Consider the following 17,133-nt stretch of genomic DNA (forward strand, 5'->3'; position numbering starts at 1 on the left):
TTATTGAACTTTAATGAAGTGTTTTTACAAACGTTCCTCTACAACACTGAAATATTCTGATACAAAGCTAAAGGTATTAAAGCATTTGTAGGGACTCTGTGGTTTCAGAAGCCCTTTAGGTCTGACTTTCTGCCAGGAACACCATCCACCCCTTCTGTGTGCTGGCACTTCAGCCCTACAGAGAGGTAGTGAAGGTTTTTATGAACTAGCAAAAAGGAGGAGAGGAGCTTGTCCCAAGGAGACTGCTTCTCCTGAGTCAGCTACTGGACTGGGTAAGTCCCATCCTACCTGTGAAGGACCACTTGCCTGCAAATGGGATTGATTCCTCTGCAAATATTTGCCTGTGGTCAGGTTACTGGACTGGAGGCTCTATTTCCTCCAGTGTATAAAGGATATAAATAAGGCTTAACATCTTTGCCATGGTTATATTTTCAAAGGCTATTTACAAAAAAATCTTTAACTTTGGCTGACCTTAGTACAACGTCATCGGGTGAAGCTGTAGGGAACAGTTGGTTTCTGTGCAGCACAGTCTTTATTTTGGCTGGCAGTCTGTTAACTCTGATAAGTGGGTAAGTGCATGCCAAGCAAAGTCAGGCATATCGTGAGATTCTGCTTTGCCTGTGGAGAGAAAACAGCCCGAGAAACAGCTTTGTAGGCTGGTAAACAAAAACATATACCAGAATTCGGAGTGGGCCAGTTCCGGATCTTGAGCAGTTCAAAAGAACCCTGTCAGGTGTTTTGTTGGTCACTTTCCTTTCTCCAGATGTAGAGTTGTCCTGCTTTAGTGAGAACGGTGCTCTGGCTCTGCTGGACCTGCCTTGATCTCAGCAGGCTGCTGCTGCTTTCCCTGACCTCTCCAGGGAAAAAAGGAAAACAGCTCTTGTTCCTTGTGAATAGCGTCTGGTGGCTGTTGTGCTTGAGCCTCCTTGAGCAACAGCAGAATGACACTGGGCATTAGTGTCACCCTGCCCAAAGGGCGTGTGATGGCCACGACACAAGGCTCTGGTTATGCTGGTTGTGTGGTGCTTCTGTGGGGTGGTTTTGGTGTTTATTTCCTGCAGCAGCAGCAGCCCCTGGAGTTAAACACATTCGTTTGCAATTTCAGGAAAAGAGCAATGCATTGTCAGCTTGGAAGAAACTGGCTTTATTTTTTTCCTAAGACCTTTACGTTCCTAGATGGCTTCCATCCTGTACTGGGAGTTGCATTCAAAGGCAGCTTGAATTCAGGTCAAACTTTCCCTGCTTGTAGTAGATGGATGTTGCTGATAAAAACATTTTACGCACACTGTGCAGAGATTTATTTAAGCTGCTTCTACAGGCATCTGTAGTGAATTTAGCTTTCCTTGGAGCTCACTGACAGTGGTAAACTATTTATTGCCTTTCTATGAAACGCTATTTTGACAGATTTCTTCAGAAGCACAAAAGGAGATGTTCTGTTCTTTGAAAATAACTGGAGCCACTGGCAAGAAGCAGCAGCACTGCATCAAACAAGGAAAGCATTTCCAGGTTATCAGAACATGCTGTTGAACTGAATTTTGCAGCTGCGTTTTCCAATGTACCATGGGATGCATCAAATCCAAGGCTGCCTGTCAAGGTTCGAAGGCTATCCCGGATGAAAAGATCGGGGGAGGCACCGAAGGATGCACTGGGGAGAAATCCTCTCTGCTAGCAGTGAAGGTGGATGAGAAGGGTCCCTCGAGCACCATAGTGCTGGACTACGCACAGCGCCTGTCCCGGGAGATCCTGGAGCAGGCGGTGAAGCAGTGGGCAGTGACGGAGAGCAAGTACAGCGACATCCCCTTCATCGAGAGCGACGTGCCCTGAGCCCCTGAGCCCCTGAGCCTGGCAAGGACCGGCCCCAGGGAGAGGCCTGGCCTGTCTGTGCAGCACTTTGTACGTGGTACTGGTGCAAATAAAGCACAATCAGCTGTGGTTTGAGGATATTGCCACTGTACGGATGGGTTTGCAAGGAGAGGCTGAAAAAAGTTTGCCTTTTAAGCTATACTGCTAACAAACTAATTGGATCACAGTAGAATCTGTTCATCAAGTGTCATTTGTTATCAGCTGTATGTTGAGTATATTCTGTCTTTGTATGTGTTGGATGTGACCAGAAATTACAGTTAAAAAGAAGATGAGAGGAACGTGGCTGCCCTCCACCTGTACAAGCAGTGCCACAGAGGCCCCAGCAACACTGAGTGACAAAGTGTGGGTTATTTCTAGGTACTGCATAAAAGATCAGTGGCCTGTTAGCAGGTGAGAAGAACTCTCTGTGCTTGGTACATTTGTCTGCATTTTGCTAAAGTGAAACCAAGGTCTGCATGTAGCAAAGGTAACTGCTGCCATAAATTTTACTTTGATTCTTTGACCTGGCTAAATCTATAATACCACAAAATAATGAAGGTGATGAGAAGAATTTTATAAAACCAAGTGGTATTCAGGGAACCGTGTGGATGACAAGACTATTCACTTTCCATTCTGAGGTGAACCAGTGAGAAACATGACAGTATTGACAAAACAGTGCATTGTAATTAACAGATGCTTCTGTAAATGCATGAAAGCTAGTCTGTCAAATCCTGCAGTAAGGTAGGTTGATGACATCTGATCACTGAGTTCAGACCAAAGCTGTTTGGTTTTTTGGTTTGGGGGTTTGGGGTTTTGTTTAGGTTTATTTTCATGTTAGGGTGCTGGTTTGGGCGGGATTTGGTTTTGTTGTTTCACTGTAACCCAGACAGGTGTGCAAAAACTACTGATGTTAAACTAGTGAAATGAACCTTCAAAGGTGTGACAGTGTTTTAGGACAACTTGTTTCATGGGAACTATGGCTGTGTTGCACTAAAATTCCTCTCTAAAGTAGCACCTGTGGGACAGGACACCTTCCTGCAGCTTCTGTGGGCTCTTGCTCATCTGTTGGAAAATCTGTGTATGGTGGTGCCAGTAAGAGCCACAGGAGCCCAGACCCTGAGCAGTGCCCTGAATGCACTGAGTTAGTGACTAAGCCTTAGGCCCAAAGTTCAAGGGCTGCATTCTTCACCCATTTTATCTGGCTTTTATCCACACACTGCTCCCTGCTTTCCCAGGACTCGCAGCTTGACCCACTGTGCTCATAACTAGTGTTTGACAGATCAGGAATGGGATGGATTGTATTAATCTTAAAGGGACGTTGTTGCAAAGTGAAGGCCTTGTAAACAGCTTGGTGTTTTACCACCTGTTTGTTCCTTTTTTCTGTGATGGCCAGTTTAAAAGACACAGTTCTTTTTCCTAGATCAAAGTGCTTCCCATTTTATGTTTTCATTTTATAGAGAAATGCTTTCCATACTGGCAAAAGCTGTTACTATTTTTAAAAGGTACACATAGTTCTAGTGAATGATACAAGGCATGATTTTTCAAGCAATGGGAAGCAAGCAAAGAGAGGACCATGTCAACTGTTATTTTTAGCTTATTCTCAGACATAAGACAGTCTATGAATTGAGCTGTTTTGCAAACATTGAGACACAAACTTAGTTATTTTAAATCCACCTATATTGGGAAGTGGTTTTATCAAGAGTAAAGAGTGAAAAATGCTTGTGGCACAGCACAAGACTGCTACTAACTCCCAGTGACCAGACTGGACCATGCTATTAAGACTGTTCTCAGCTTTTGCTGAAAAAGGGAACAAAATCGGCTTATGCTGTAATGTCCTCTTTGAAGTAACATAGTTGTCTTCAAAGCCATATGCAAAGTGGGACTAAGGTATTATGGCTCACTTAAATTCTACTGCTAATAGTGATGTTCCTTGAAATCCTACAGCATAGAAAACATTAGATCATACCCTATGTTTGCTCTATCTAAAAAACTTCTGTGTATTAGGGTGAGTTAGAAAGCAAAGCCAGAACACTGACCAGGTCAGTACATATCTGTTGTGCATTGTTTAACCACAGTATTAAAGATTCCTATTCTTACTATAGCTAAAACAAAGCTTTATTACAGAAAAAGGCCAACCACTCTAACATGAGTCTTGACTCAAGAATGTTAACACAGCTGGCCACAGTAATTAAAAAAAAAATAAATCCCAAGCTCCACAGCCATTCTTGGCCAGGCAGGTGAACAGCAGATAAAAAACTGCACTCCCTTTCAGAGTAAAATTCGGTGTATCTGCCTCGACCCTGGTACAGACACCTTGGTGGCTGCCATGGGGAGTTGGGTGTTGCAGTGCTTTGCTGTTGCCATGTCTCAAATCCTTCCTTTGGATGTAGCCTTAGCATCTGACACTCTTCAGGAATATCAGGTGCACTTCTGAAAGCAGCTTCTTCCTTGGCAGGCACAACGATAAACCAGCCTGAGGTTACATCACGGCATCCATTCTGATAAATACTCAGAATTTCCCCAAAGGAGAAAGTTACCCAAGTGTGATTAAACATGCACCATAGACTGCTTCCATTTGGACAACCTGCTGTGTGGGATGGTGGCTGTGCTGCTTGGTGGGTCCAGCCAGTCACTTCCTTACCTGCAGCCCCAAACCTCGTCTTCCCTCATTAATGCCTGAAGATTACAGCAGCTTCAGTATGGCCTGAAGTGCAATTCCAGCTGCTTTATGATGCTTTCCATGACACTGGCACTTCAGGGAAAGCATGCAGCAAATGGAAAGCAAGCAAGCTTGCAAACAACAGGGAGGCAGCTTCTCACCAGGAAAATCATCTCTTTTACAAGACGCTGTCCTTATAAATAATGCACTTATCCTTAATAAAAAATAAATAACACCTGTTCAGTACCACAGTCCGGTGGGACATCGAAGGAGATCCCTTTCCAGAGCCCTGCTGTACATTCAATAGGCACAATACTAATACATAATAAAAATGAAGACTTCTTTACCTAAACAATACTACGACTGTTTACTTACCATTAGATTGTGCTAAGCTGTGCTACAGTTTTATAAAGTTTATAAGCCCACGTACAGTGGGTTCCCAGCTAAGTTGCCACTGATTTTTTGACTTGATGGTGTGAAATAAAGGCACTTGAGTTTGGGACTGGCAAACTCTGCAAAACTGTTTACTTCTGTTTAGGAGTTAATAATACTTTTGCTTTCTATTTTCTCCAGGAAACCTAAGATTAGTCTGAGTGGATATGATGTGATGGACTTGATATTCTAATACTGGTTCAAAACACATTAACTGCAGCACAACTTTGTAAAATTGACATTTCTGGAGTAAGACACATCAGTATTCCCAAATAAAACACACTACAATATATTTTTACAATATTTTTTGTGGAAAATATTTTCTTGTGGACCAAATAAAATTCAACTTACCATCTGCTTGTATGCCTTTTATTTGATAAAAATGCACAGATTGGACAGAATCTTGTTACCATGAGCCTGGGACATTTCCTGTTCACATAAATTTTGGAGGCAACTGAACATGCAAGTCAAAGTTTATGAATTGGGAAGTATATTCTTGCTAAAACCTTGTAAGTCCTTTACAGTCAGAGAAGGCATGACCCCTACTCCCTGGGAACTATTGTGTTTTTCATTAAATGTAGTCACTGAAGACTGCTCCTTTTGTACAAAAATAATGAAATTAACCAATCTTTAAAAAATAAATTAAAAATCGGCATTGTTTAAGAATGTAAAACATATAAAAACTTTTAAAAATAAGGGGGGGAGGCTTACACTTCTTACAGAACCAGCCTGAGGTAGAAATTCAAGTCATATTTTCAGAATTACCCTAAGGGTATTAATGAAATCTCTCAAGTACATTTGGAAATAAACTCAAGGACATAACAAATATGTCCATGGTAACATTAACTCGCAGCTGCAATTTTAACAATTTTATCTTGAAAGATTATAGCAACAAAGCAAGGTGCCAATTTTTCTTGATTTTGCTCTCCAGTTGCTCACCTCTGATTTTTTTGAAAGTCACTCTGGTAGTTCACCTTGCTGCCTGAATTTCCTGGACTTTGTTTCCAGGCAACAGCTCCTGGAAAGGAAGGAGCCTTAAGCCATTGCAGACCATAAGTGTTAGTAATAAAAACTGCCCAATGTTGAAAACTCCATTATGGTTCTGCTGTAGCTCTGACTTTTTGATTCCCCATTGCTGGTTGCTGACTGTGTTATTTGAACAGAAGTTTTCTTCCTTTAGCCTCGGTGGTTCACCATCAGAGAAGCCAAAATCTGTTATTTGTGACCTGCCTGTAATTGTAGAAACAAGTAGGAACAAATACTGATATGTGATTTGACAAACCTTACAAAAGCATGTAGGAGTAATGTTGAAGAAAGATTAGAAGCTGTGTGTTGCACACACAATAGAAAAAATAATCCCCCCACCAAAAAAAGATTATACTTTATCAGGGGGCTCTGTTTATGTCATATATAACTTCATGCATTAGTATCAGAACCCAGCAACCTTTAATGCACAGGAAATGTGCTGCTTGGTGTTCACAGAAAGGTCTGAGGCAGTAGTTTCTTCAGCACTGTAAGACCAAGAAAAACTTGCAAATTTTTGCAATCATGAAAAACTAATTATGGAGTTCAATCAGACTTAATAGCATTTTAAAAAATGGGCTATACAATCAAACAGAAGTGTGCTCTAGGCTCTGGCAATATTATGACATTTGAACAATGTTTAGAGCACATAGAAAGGCTGAATAATGACCAGATGTTAAATCAATAATTTTCTTGTTCTCAGACTAATAGTATGTCAGTCTGAGCTTTAATTTAAAAGGCTATTTAACACCATGAATTCTGTCTTCCACTTTCCTTTGTAGCTCTGACTGTTTTAAAGCTTCAAGTATATTTTATTTTCATTGTATGGAGAAGAATCTGAGGCACAGCTCCAATTTAACAGATCAGTGACAGAACCAAGAACACAAGAGGTCTCCTGACTTCTTGCTTATTAGGTCACCCCTTAACTGTGCTCTCTTCCCCAAGGGCTCCTCCTAAACTAAGAGTTGATGCAAAAAAATTAAATGTTAATCATTGTGTAAAACTGTAAAAATAACAATTTGCCTTGAAGTGATTTTTCCCATTACTAACCAGAGATACAATTATTTCCTCATTACAGAGAATATTCCTGAACGCAAAAAATTAGCCTTGTGAATGTCAGGCTAGTTAAAGAGTCTTGTCAAAATTTATCACACTACTATTAATTTTTATATTACAGAATTAGAGCAGATATTTAAGATGTCAACAGGCTTGATCTTTACAACTTGAGATCGTCGTTTCCCAATGGCTTAAAACAGTTGTCCACAAATTCATCACTGACTTCTTCTAGAGCAGGTGGCTTCCATTTTGGGGATTGGTCTTTGTCAATCAGCACTGTCAGGTGGAACAGAAAAACACCAAAGTTACCTGTAAACTTCCTCTAATTAAAATGAATTAAATTAAATTGAATTAAATTAAATTAAATTAAATTAAATTAAAAAGACTGCATCAAGACAGATCACTGCAGTGGTTACATGGGGGAGAAATATCACTGTGCTCTGGAGAAGGCAGACTTTTTGTAACATACATATTTCTACTCTAATAAAAACTCTTGAGTTGTGACCTGTCTAGAAACATATCTGGGAGTTGCCTGAAGATACAAGGAACGGTGAATCACTTCAATAGTCCAAGCTTTGAAGGAACAGACCTGAAAATAGTGGTTTCTGTTAGACCTGCCACTCTTCCCTGACATGTTTTTCCATGTGAACCTGGGGACAGTATCTATGATGCTCCTTTTGGACAAGGCTTTTCACACCTCTGTGCAAAATCTGACTCTTTGGAGAGTGTAGGAGATGCCTCAAAGTGCTGTTAAATGCCTAAAGCTAATTTAAACACATTGTGTAAACTAATAATAAAATAATTCATGATGAAAGAGTAAAGCAGAGTATCTTTGTGGGAAAACCAAGAATGATTATTTGTAAATACTGTCAGATACTGCAGATCTGTGTAGATTTAACTGTGACAATTTGAATAATCTGATTATATAGACTTTATGCTGTATCCTGGGAAATAGATCAGTGAATGAATAACATATAAAAGTATAACAAGAAAATATCAATTCCCAAAAGATATTCCTTGTATCAGAGGAAAACTGAAGATGTCAGCAAGAACAGCTGCACTAGCGAACAATAAGAGGGAGTTCATTTGTGTCTAAAAATGATCAATATGAATGGAATTCCAGAACATCCTTCCAATCACCTTTTGGGCTTTAAGAAACCCATAAAGATGCTATTCAGAATGTGAAATTTTTATAATTTAAAAAAGAACAGCTATAGGAACTGTGGCTCTCTAGGATGCACTAACTGCCCAACATCCCTCACAACACAAATTCCCTTCAGGTGAGTGATATCAGCAACTGATTTGGAGATGCACCTGTGTCCTGGGAGACCTCCTGACCAACACAGCCCACAGCACTTAAGAGAGGATGGGCAGGAAGGGGAAGCACCTCTCAAGTTCTTCTGTTGAGAACAGACTTTGTTTGTTTTCTGAGATAGAGTTTGAAGTAGGATGGTTCTAAAGGCATGTAAACAGAAGACATAGAGACCCCAAAGTCTGAAGAATAACAGCTGGTTTTTTTGGTAAGTTGTCATGTCTTTCTAAACAAACTTTGTTCTTACTGAATAAACTAGAAATACCCATGATGAGAAATGTGTAAAGGGGTGGGATTTAGAGTTCAGTGAAACAAATGCCTACCTAAAAACTGTGCCTTATCAAAACACATGGCCTGTTTACCAGTTTTTAGTAAAAAATGTGCCTTGAAAACTTCTCTTTAACTTTTCCACTTTACCCAACACTTGAGAGTACCTAGAAAATAAATACCATTCAGATGACAACTGCACTGATTAATATTTTTGTAGCTGAAGACATACAGGCATCATAACTCTTTAGCTTACATTTTCAAAGAGAAAGGCAAATCAGAGCCCTATACCTGTTTACTTACAAATAGAGGACTAAGGACTCCCTAGCAACAATAAACACTAATTTTAAGAAGTAACCAATTATATAGATAGAAGCTGCAGTTCCACAGAGAACAGAACCCATGTGGGCAAATACTTAAAAGAAATGTCCTGCAGAAGAGTGATTTTACTATGTTATTTAACTGAGTAACCTGAAAAACTATGATCCTCCAAGTTAATTCTAAACATGGTGATGTGAAACCATTGATTGGTTTGGATCAAAAGACATAATTGTCCCACTGGTGTAGGACTTATCTACTGATTTTCTTCAATTTTAGTTGAAGTTCACAAGAGGAACACTTAGAGGAAAAGTCCATGTGTATGTTACTACAGCTTCACCTCTGCCACACTGTAGTAACTGCTGCTAGTTCTCCACTCCAGGGAACTGCTGTCTCACCAAGTTCATCTTTGTTTGGATTTGTGGCCAGTTTTACTCTGGTGGATAAACTGAATGCTCATAATGGTCTCTCCAATTAAGTCTTTAGTCTTATAAGTTAAGTTAGTCTAATAAGTTGTTTTCTAGTACCATCATGAAAATATTCCCTTTCTGCTTTAACTTCTGTATGTTCTGTATTTCTCCAGCTTCAGATGGATCACCACAGGAATGGAATAAAAATTCTGAAGACTTCTGAGGTAGGCTAAGTTCATTAATATAAAAGTAACTGAGCATAGACATTGTGTTAAGTGTTTATTGTTGTGTTTTACCTTTCTTAGTAAAAATCCCAAGCCCCTCTGTTCAGTAGCCATGACTTTACCAGGCTTCAGTTGGTGTCGGTGTTGCTTAGCTCCCTTCAGCACAGTCAAAACACTGATATTTCTAAGCCCCTGAAGTTCTCTCTGCCTGCTGCAGGGCCCTGGGGTGCCCAGGGTAAGGCTCATATCTGCCAGCTCTGCAGGAGACGAGGCAGAAGCTGCACAGAAATAACGTCTCTGCAGCATCAGCAATATGTGGAAGACCTTTACAGTTCCATTTCAAGTGCACGTTCCTGCACAGTGAGGAGGGGAAGTGAACAGATTTTTGTCCCTGAGATTTGCTGATGAGCTCGTACTCTCCCTGGATGTGTTTGAGCACATCTAAAAACGGCTTTTTCTTAGGCAGTAAGAATTAAAAAACAGACCTATACATTTCTTAGTTTACCTCTTGTTTTACAAATCAAGGTGAAAAACTGATACCTATAATGTTCAAAGTCCACATTTACCATAATGTGGGAAAATGTTGATGAAATATGATTTATGTGGTTTATGCTTTAAGGCTTTAGCTTTTCTTTAATAGCTCCAATCACAATAATCATAAACAGGGAAGGACTGTTTGCCACAGCAGATTTTAAGGTTGAAAAAACTGGCTGAAAGAAAAATGAAATTCTGACCTCAGGTCAAAGCAGGTTTAAAAAGCTTTTAAACTACTTTCCTAGCATGCCTATTAAAACTATGGTTTGAAGCAGATAAAAGCTATTATTAAAGCCTGACCTTTGGCCATTGCTGCTGAAAAACAATCTTAAACTAAAATTCGGTTGTTTTAATTTAACATTATTTCGTGGTAGATCCTTTTGTGGTAGACAGGGTCAACAGCTGGCTCTTAAATGCTTGAAAGGTAATGCTTTAATAAAGAAAAAGCCAATACAGAACACTTTATCATTTTTGTTCACTAGGTTGATCCTGTGAAGTATTTAATAATCTCACTTCCTATTAAAAAGAATGCTCAGCTCATTGTTGGATAATGATTTTTATGAAATTAGACCCAACTACAAAAATTATCTTGAGTCAGATTCTCAAGATCTTCTCTTAAACAAGGGAAACAATTCTAAGGCAGAATACCTGAGAACAATATATATCTGCAGTAAGCAGAGAACAAAAGTGCTTCAAGAATGAATTAGCAGTAGTAGCAGTATTCCCCTCAGTGCAGCTGGATCTCTGGTGGGTGGTTTTGGTTTTTTCCTTCCCCTGACACACCTAAGCTTTTGCTACATCATCCTGTGCAAAAGAAAAGTTTCCCAACTGCTGTTCTTGCAGCCTCTTTCTGTACAAGCAGTTTGTGTATTTGCTGGCCATACTGAAAGGGATTTGCTTTGTACTGTGCTGCAGTCCCGGATGGTTTCATGACCTTGTGCCTTACAAGGAGGAATTCAGTTTGGTGTTCCTCTGACTCTCAGACTTTTGAGTTTGTCACTTCCTGAATAACTACATTGCAGCAGCTTATATGCCAATTTAGAAAATATCCTAGGAACAGTCTTTTTAAGATCTCCTTGTCGCCATTACCAACACTATGAACACCACGTGCTTCTCAATGTGTGTGGTAAATTCTTCAAAGGAGTCTCTGCTAGTAAGTGCTAAAGACTAATTAATTAAAATCAGAAACTTTTTTCATGCTATACAAACCAACTTTGTGTCTCTCGCCCCAAGCTATCTTTAATACAGTGTAACTAATAGGAAACACTCAAGCACTAATATCCATTTCTCAAGTGGATTTTAAACTACTTTATAAAGATAGATATAAAAAATGAGGAGGAGGTAATAACACATACTTGAGTATATATCTCTGTGAATTACAAGTCCAACCCAAAAGTTATCCATCCAAATGCCTTGTACCGTAAGCTCCTTGGGAAATGAAATGCCTGTGCTCTATTTCATCTTGTACTGAATAGTACATAAATAATTGCTACAGTTCCTAACAGATGTGACTTTGGGTGTGACAAACTGCACAGTGAATCAGCAGTAGGATCAAGGACAGAATTGGAGTCTGTCCCCCAGATGAACTTGCTCAGCCACTGCTCTACTTTTACCACTACCTACCTTGACCAATGCCTTAAAATGCTGAATTATTTAGCATTAAGTTTACAGATACACTTTTTTAATAGTAAGACACCTCTATACTGAGATATTTTGGTACATGGGGGGGAAAGTAAGTCTCTGTTCTAATGGTTTTCTAGGGAAAGAGTTGTTCTTGACTTTGAGTCTTAAACCATCTTATGGCTGGCTAAACCAGCAATGTGGTAATGTTATTGTGGGCACAAATGATACACGTAGCTACTCACTACTGTCAGTGTTATATATATTTTGAGCTTTCACAATGAAGTGGTGAAACCAGGTGGAGAAATAATGTTAGGAAACTGAGATTACACAAAGGAAACAACGCAGCTCTTGTGCTTTGGAACAAATAATAAATTTTGGCCATACAGGAGTCCAATAAGCAAAATCTGTGGCAAGCTGGGAAGCGTTCTCTGGGGTGTTGCTGCATGCACTTAATCTAGTTTAGAGATTACTACTAAACTAGTAATCTCCAAAGAAGCACCACAATAGTGGATTTGCATGTTATTAAGTTTGAAAAATGTTTCTGGTGTGCATTCTTACCTGCTCGAACCCCTTCGTAGAAGTCCTGGCCTTTCTGAAAGATTATTAAAAAAAAACAAAACACTTGTAACATGACAGATTCAATCTGTCAATTTATCTCATCTCCCCCTACCCCGCTTCTGCTTGAAATGCAAGTTCTCAAAATTCAGGTAAATCCTGCTTGTACTGTTCTTTTCTAGGCTTTCTCTTTACTTATTAAAGAGCTCTACACCTCCTTGCTTAAATGCAGCCACATCTCTTAAAACCAGTCTGTTGAGCTGTAGCTGATCAACCAGTGTTCCCACAGTGCAAGTCCTCTCTCTGTGCTGCATCTCTTTTTCTAAAGAGCTTTGCATGATGGGGCTAAGGTGTGTCAGATCAGAAATTCCTCTGAGAAAAGCCACTCTTCAGGAACTGTGATGTATTCTGCATACCTGGAACACTTTGCAGTTAAATGGAATCCTGTAAACATGCAGTTATTTTTTGATAAAGGTAAATGTAAGACTTAAACCCTAGCAGTGGAGCAACAATACTAGTTTCAGGAAAGCTATGGCAAGGATACTGTCAGGCATTACAACATATCAGAATTAGATAGATTTTTACTTCTAAGCATTTACTTTAATCATCACAAGTCACTTAACTGGATATATAATATATATTTTAAAATGTGACAAGACTAACAATAAGGCTGCCATGGGGAAGCTTTATAAGGTATTTGTTCAGGTAATTCAGTTAGCAGCTCTGTTCTACTGAAAGGATCACTTTCTTGTGTGTTATCCAAGCACTCAGTCCTTAGTGCAAATACTACTAAAATCTATTGTTGTCTATAAAAAATTTATCACAGCACTCCTGAAAGGCAGTGATAAACAACTACTCCCATCCTTCTGCTGGGAATTGAGGCACTGAGGACTAAGTAATTTAAACAGAAAATCTGTTCAAGAACACCAGTTTTCAAATTATGGTCCAAATACAAAACTATCCATATATTAATATTTTCATAGTTTTTTAACAGAAGCCCTCTACCATTCCCATCAGACCATCATTAATGTAGTCTCCTTCAAGTTGCATATAAAGCACACAAAGATGATACTGAAAATTAAAACTTATAAACTATGATCCCTTGATGTAATCTACATAAAACCCAGTCTCTGATAAACTGCTCCTCCCCTGTGGCTGGCAAGGGACAAAGGGCACAGCTACTTGCTTACCATGCATGCTTGGCTTAGTCTGTATTCCATCTTGAGTACCTCTTGCAAGCTCATGGAAGCTCCTTCTCTGAGCTGTCTGAGAGTCAACTTCAAGGATGTAGGTGACATCTTATTAATAGTCTGGGGAAGACATTAATAATAGTTTTATTCTGTTCAATTTAGACACATCTTAAAGTCTGCCACATTTTAAACTTTGTGAAGTAGATGATGGCATTCTTTTCCCTGAGCTCATTTTTGTCACACCTATTCCTCCTGCTCCCTCCCACCATGCTGTTACACTAAATGAACTTCCTTGCATAAACTTTTATCAGCAAGAACTCTAGGATGTGTAGCATCACTCGTGGAAAGAACTCCTGAGATCACATAATTTTTTATCAAATTACTACTAACCAGAGAATCTAATGCAGTTTGAAAGCCATTTCCAAACCATCTTTTGGTTAAGTGAACATGAGCGCTATAAGCAATTATACTTCACTTTTGAATATCATATTTATAGTCTAAATTGCTCTTAGATGTTACTGATATTGTAGCTGATATTAGTATTGCAGAGCACTTCAGTTTTATTTGGTACAGTAGCATCATAAGGTAATGGTGAGATTGGCAACAAACTTTACTAGTTGCTTTGAGAACCTTTAAAAAGACTACACAATATGAAAAGAAGAAAATTTCGGAAGAAAAAAAATATTAAAATAAATCAAACATAAATGCATATTTATCCAAGCTGCTTATCTGGCATCAACAGATACTGCAGTAATTTAGCCCTACATTGCTTTGTTGATAGGAAGCCTGGAGGTCTGGCCTCCCTTCTTTTGACAGAACTGCAGGCTATAAATATCACCCAACACACAGGATCTGTTTAAAGCACACAAACAAATGCTGGAAATCTGGCTCTCATGAGTATCCTTCGATTAAGAGCATGCCAGTCAACAGTAGGGGGAAGTGGGGAGAAAGACAGAAACCTAGTTAAGAAAAAAGAACTGAGCCTTAAAGCTTTATGGGTTGTGGGGAAAAGGAACTAATTCTTATCGTTGCTCATCTTTTTTTCTTAAACAAGACTCTTCTTCCCTGTAAATCCAACTAATAGCTCTTTATCATTCACAGTACAATAGACATTTCCTGATAATTAGGACATTTTTCCCACTACTGAAAAGCAGCAGATGGTAAGATTTGCCTCTTTACATTATTTTCATTGCAGACATTAGGCTCCTTACCACAGACTGAAATGGCAGGTTTCCAGTCATCAACAGTAACGTTTTTGCTAGCTTCCAATTACCCTTCATCCCTCTCCAGACACCAGCTGATACAGCAGTGACCCATTTTGCCTAGTTAAGCTGGAAAATATGCAATTGCTAAACAAGCAGGAGGCTGTGCAATTGTGCCTTAAAAGCACTGGTTCTGTTGTTCTGTTGCTTGCATGTTGACCACTGTGTTTGGGACAAAAGCTGGCCAAGGAAGAGCCAATGTTGGCTCCCAGTGCCAGCTGTTCCTGAGTCCTGGTCAAGCACTCTAACAATAAGCTGCCTTTCAGCAGATAAAGAAATCAGCTACACCTCTCATTACATCATTCTGTAGTTCTCAGATGGGTGGCAGCTCTTTGCTGGTCACCTTATTTCCTCTAATATGCTCTTGCTGGCTTTACCTTTCAACTGGACCTTTCTACCTTTGAGTTTCACATTCTGTCACTGAGATTAGACCAGGCTAAATGGTGTGCACAGTACAGCCAGATGGTTCGATGGGTGAAACAGCAATGGCAAGTTCTTTCTGGTCAAAGAAAGCACTGGAATGGGGAAGATCTGAAAACAGCACTTAAAGCAGCTGCTGGATGCACTAGACTAGTTATCTTGGTGTATCAGTGAGGTTGAAGGTGGAGGAGGTGCTGGTATAAATCAAGCTGAAGGAAGAGGAACAAGGCAAGAAAATGGGTAGGTGTAATTGCAGAAAAATGAGTCACCAGTGTATCTATAAATAAATTCTCTGTACAAAAAGGAGGGGATTGGTGCTAGGGAACAAGCCTGAAAAAGAGAGAGGATAGGCTGAAGTGGGGAGTACTAAAATGCAAAGAAGTCTTCAGAGAAGTATTTGACATCTGATTCAGTATCTTTCAGACCATCTTGGTTTTGTCATAATGATCCCAAAAGCTACAAGCTGAATTTACAATAGACCTGAATGTCAATAAGGTACTATCAGAAGGTGACTGAATTAAGTGGCAGTGGCTCAGTGGAGTCCCTTACAAGATTAACAGCAGGCATAGTGACTTTCTTTCACTTAAACAAACAAAAACCTCCCAGAGGCCCAATACTTCACTTCCCTTGCAATAGATGAAGATACCCATCTCTTAATTCAGTTTTTATTTTTATGAATCTTTCACAGAAGAAATTAAGTATCTGATCCTACAATCTCACTTAATCCTACTGTTTAGCACAGAATGTATACTGTTAGAAACTTGTCTGAAACATGTATTTGTTGATACTAATAAGTCTTGGATCTGGAGAAAATGTGGGATTTGTTTTGTGGGGGTTTTTCCCATGAACTTCTGTATGGACTGAAGCAACTCATACTAACACAGTCTTATCTCTTGAACACAACAGACAATTGTTCAGAAACTTTGGTCAACTCCAAGGGCATTCATTTATGAATCACATGAAAGAAAAACTAAAAACATGAAATAAGAAAACTGAAGAAGCAGCATTTTTTTGTTCAGGAATAAAAAAAAATCAGTTACACAAAACTGTAACTTTGAAGTAGATGATGCGGTTTTAAACTATTTATTTAAACTACAACTAAAACTATTAAACAAATGTACCCCACTAAACAAGGAAAAGGAACAGGGTTGTGTGGTTTTGGTTTGGATTTTTTTTTTTTGGGGGGGGGTTGTTTTTCTATATGTATAATAAGGCAGATCTGAGTTATGAGGCTGCATATGAAGGAATAAAGTTGAGCAGGTTTGGGTAACTACAGCAAACCTGGCAGAGCAAACCATCTAGTTAACATATTTCAGTAACAAAGTGTTTCCAGACACCCTGTATCTTTTGTAGTAGGAACTGTATTTTGAACAAAACACCCTGTAAGGGCTGTGGGCTATTTTAAAATAAATTCCACTAAGTCTGATTATGTTTTAAAGTGACATAAAATGGTATGAAATTAACTTAGGAAAAGCTACATGCAAATAATTCTTGACGGTTTTCAACCTCCACTGAACCTGATCAATATAATACTCCTGCAGAATTATATCCCACATTATAAAATCTACAAATAAAATACTGTCTTTTAACTCAATACTATAAAGAATAAGAGCCACCAGAAGTGACTACTATTAACATGCTATCAAACTGTCTCAACCAACCTTAATATAGTTACTTTCCCTGCCATCTATAACAGAGGGGAAAAAGTGAAGAACTGAATCACAGAGTCTATATGGGTTGAAGGAAAATGGTACAATTCAGATTTATAAACAAGTAAAATTTTTATTTTGGCACCAGCTCATTTTACTACTTTATCCAATGAAACCTGAATACAAGGGGAAAAAATGAGCTTTCCCTTTTATTCAATTTTGCTTTTATAATACATGTGCTAAACTTCTTGCAATGCACTAGGCATAATGGTTGGCACAAAGATAATGCTAGGACTTCCTTTCTCAAAAACTGTTTGACAGTTCCAGTGACAAAGTGTTATATCTTTAATTAAAAAC

General features: G+C 39.0%; 2 protein-coding genes across 4 annotated transcripts in view; one reads left to right on the forward strand and one right to left on the reverse strand.

Annotated features, from left to right (window-relative positions):
• C7H2orf88 (chromosome 7 C2orf88 homolog) overlaps positions 1–5,290 on the forward strand; it is a 38,495-nt gene extending 33,205 nt beyond the window's left edge. For 2 of the 3 annotated variants that reach the window (XM_064660473.1, XM_064660474.1), the window contains exon 5: positions 1,405–1,563. Coding sequence is in view for 1 of the 3 variants with exons in the window: in XM_064660476.1 (XP_064516546.1) it covers positions 1,561–1,824 (264 nt within the window). In the remaining 2 variants the exon portion in view is untranslated. Of the gene's footprint in view, positions 1–1,404 lie in introns of all 3 variants that reach the window. The other variant, XM_064660476.1, reaches the window with a different exon arrangement.
• Positions 5,289–17,133, reverse strand: part of HIBCH (3-hydroxyisobutyryl-CoA hydrolase) — a 42,662-nt gene continuing 30,817 nt past the window's right edge. The window contains exons 12-14 of the mRNA XM_064660471.1: positions 13,446–13,565; positions 12,259–12,292; positions 5,289–7,288 (exon numbers count right to left, since the gene is read on the reverse strand). Of these exons, the coding sequence (XP_064516541.1) occupies positions 7,173–7,288; positions 12,259–12,292; positions 13,446–13,565 (270 nt within the window). The 3' untranslated portion in view covers positions 5,289–7,172. The remainder of the gene's footprint in view (positions 7,289–12,258; positions 12,293–13,445; positions 13,566–17,133) is intronic.

The sequence above is a fragment of the Pseudopipra pipra genome, chromosome 7, assembly GCF_036250125.1.
Source record: "Pseudopipra pipra isolate bDixPip1 chromosome 7, bDixPip1.hap1, whole genome shotgun sequence".
Lineage (NCBI taxonomy): Eukaryota > Metazoa > Chordata > Aves > Passeriformes > Pipridae > Pseudopipra > Pseudopipra pipra.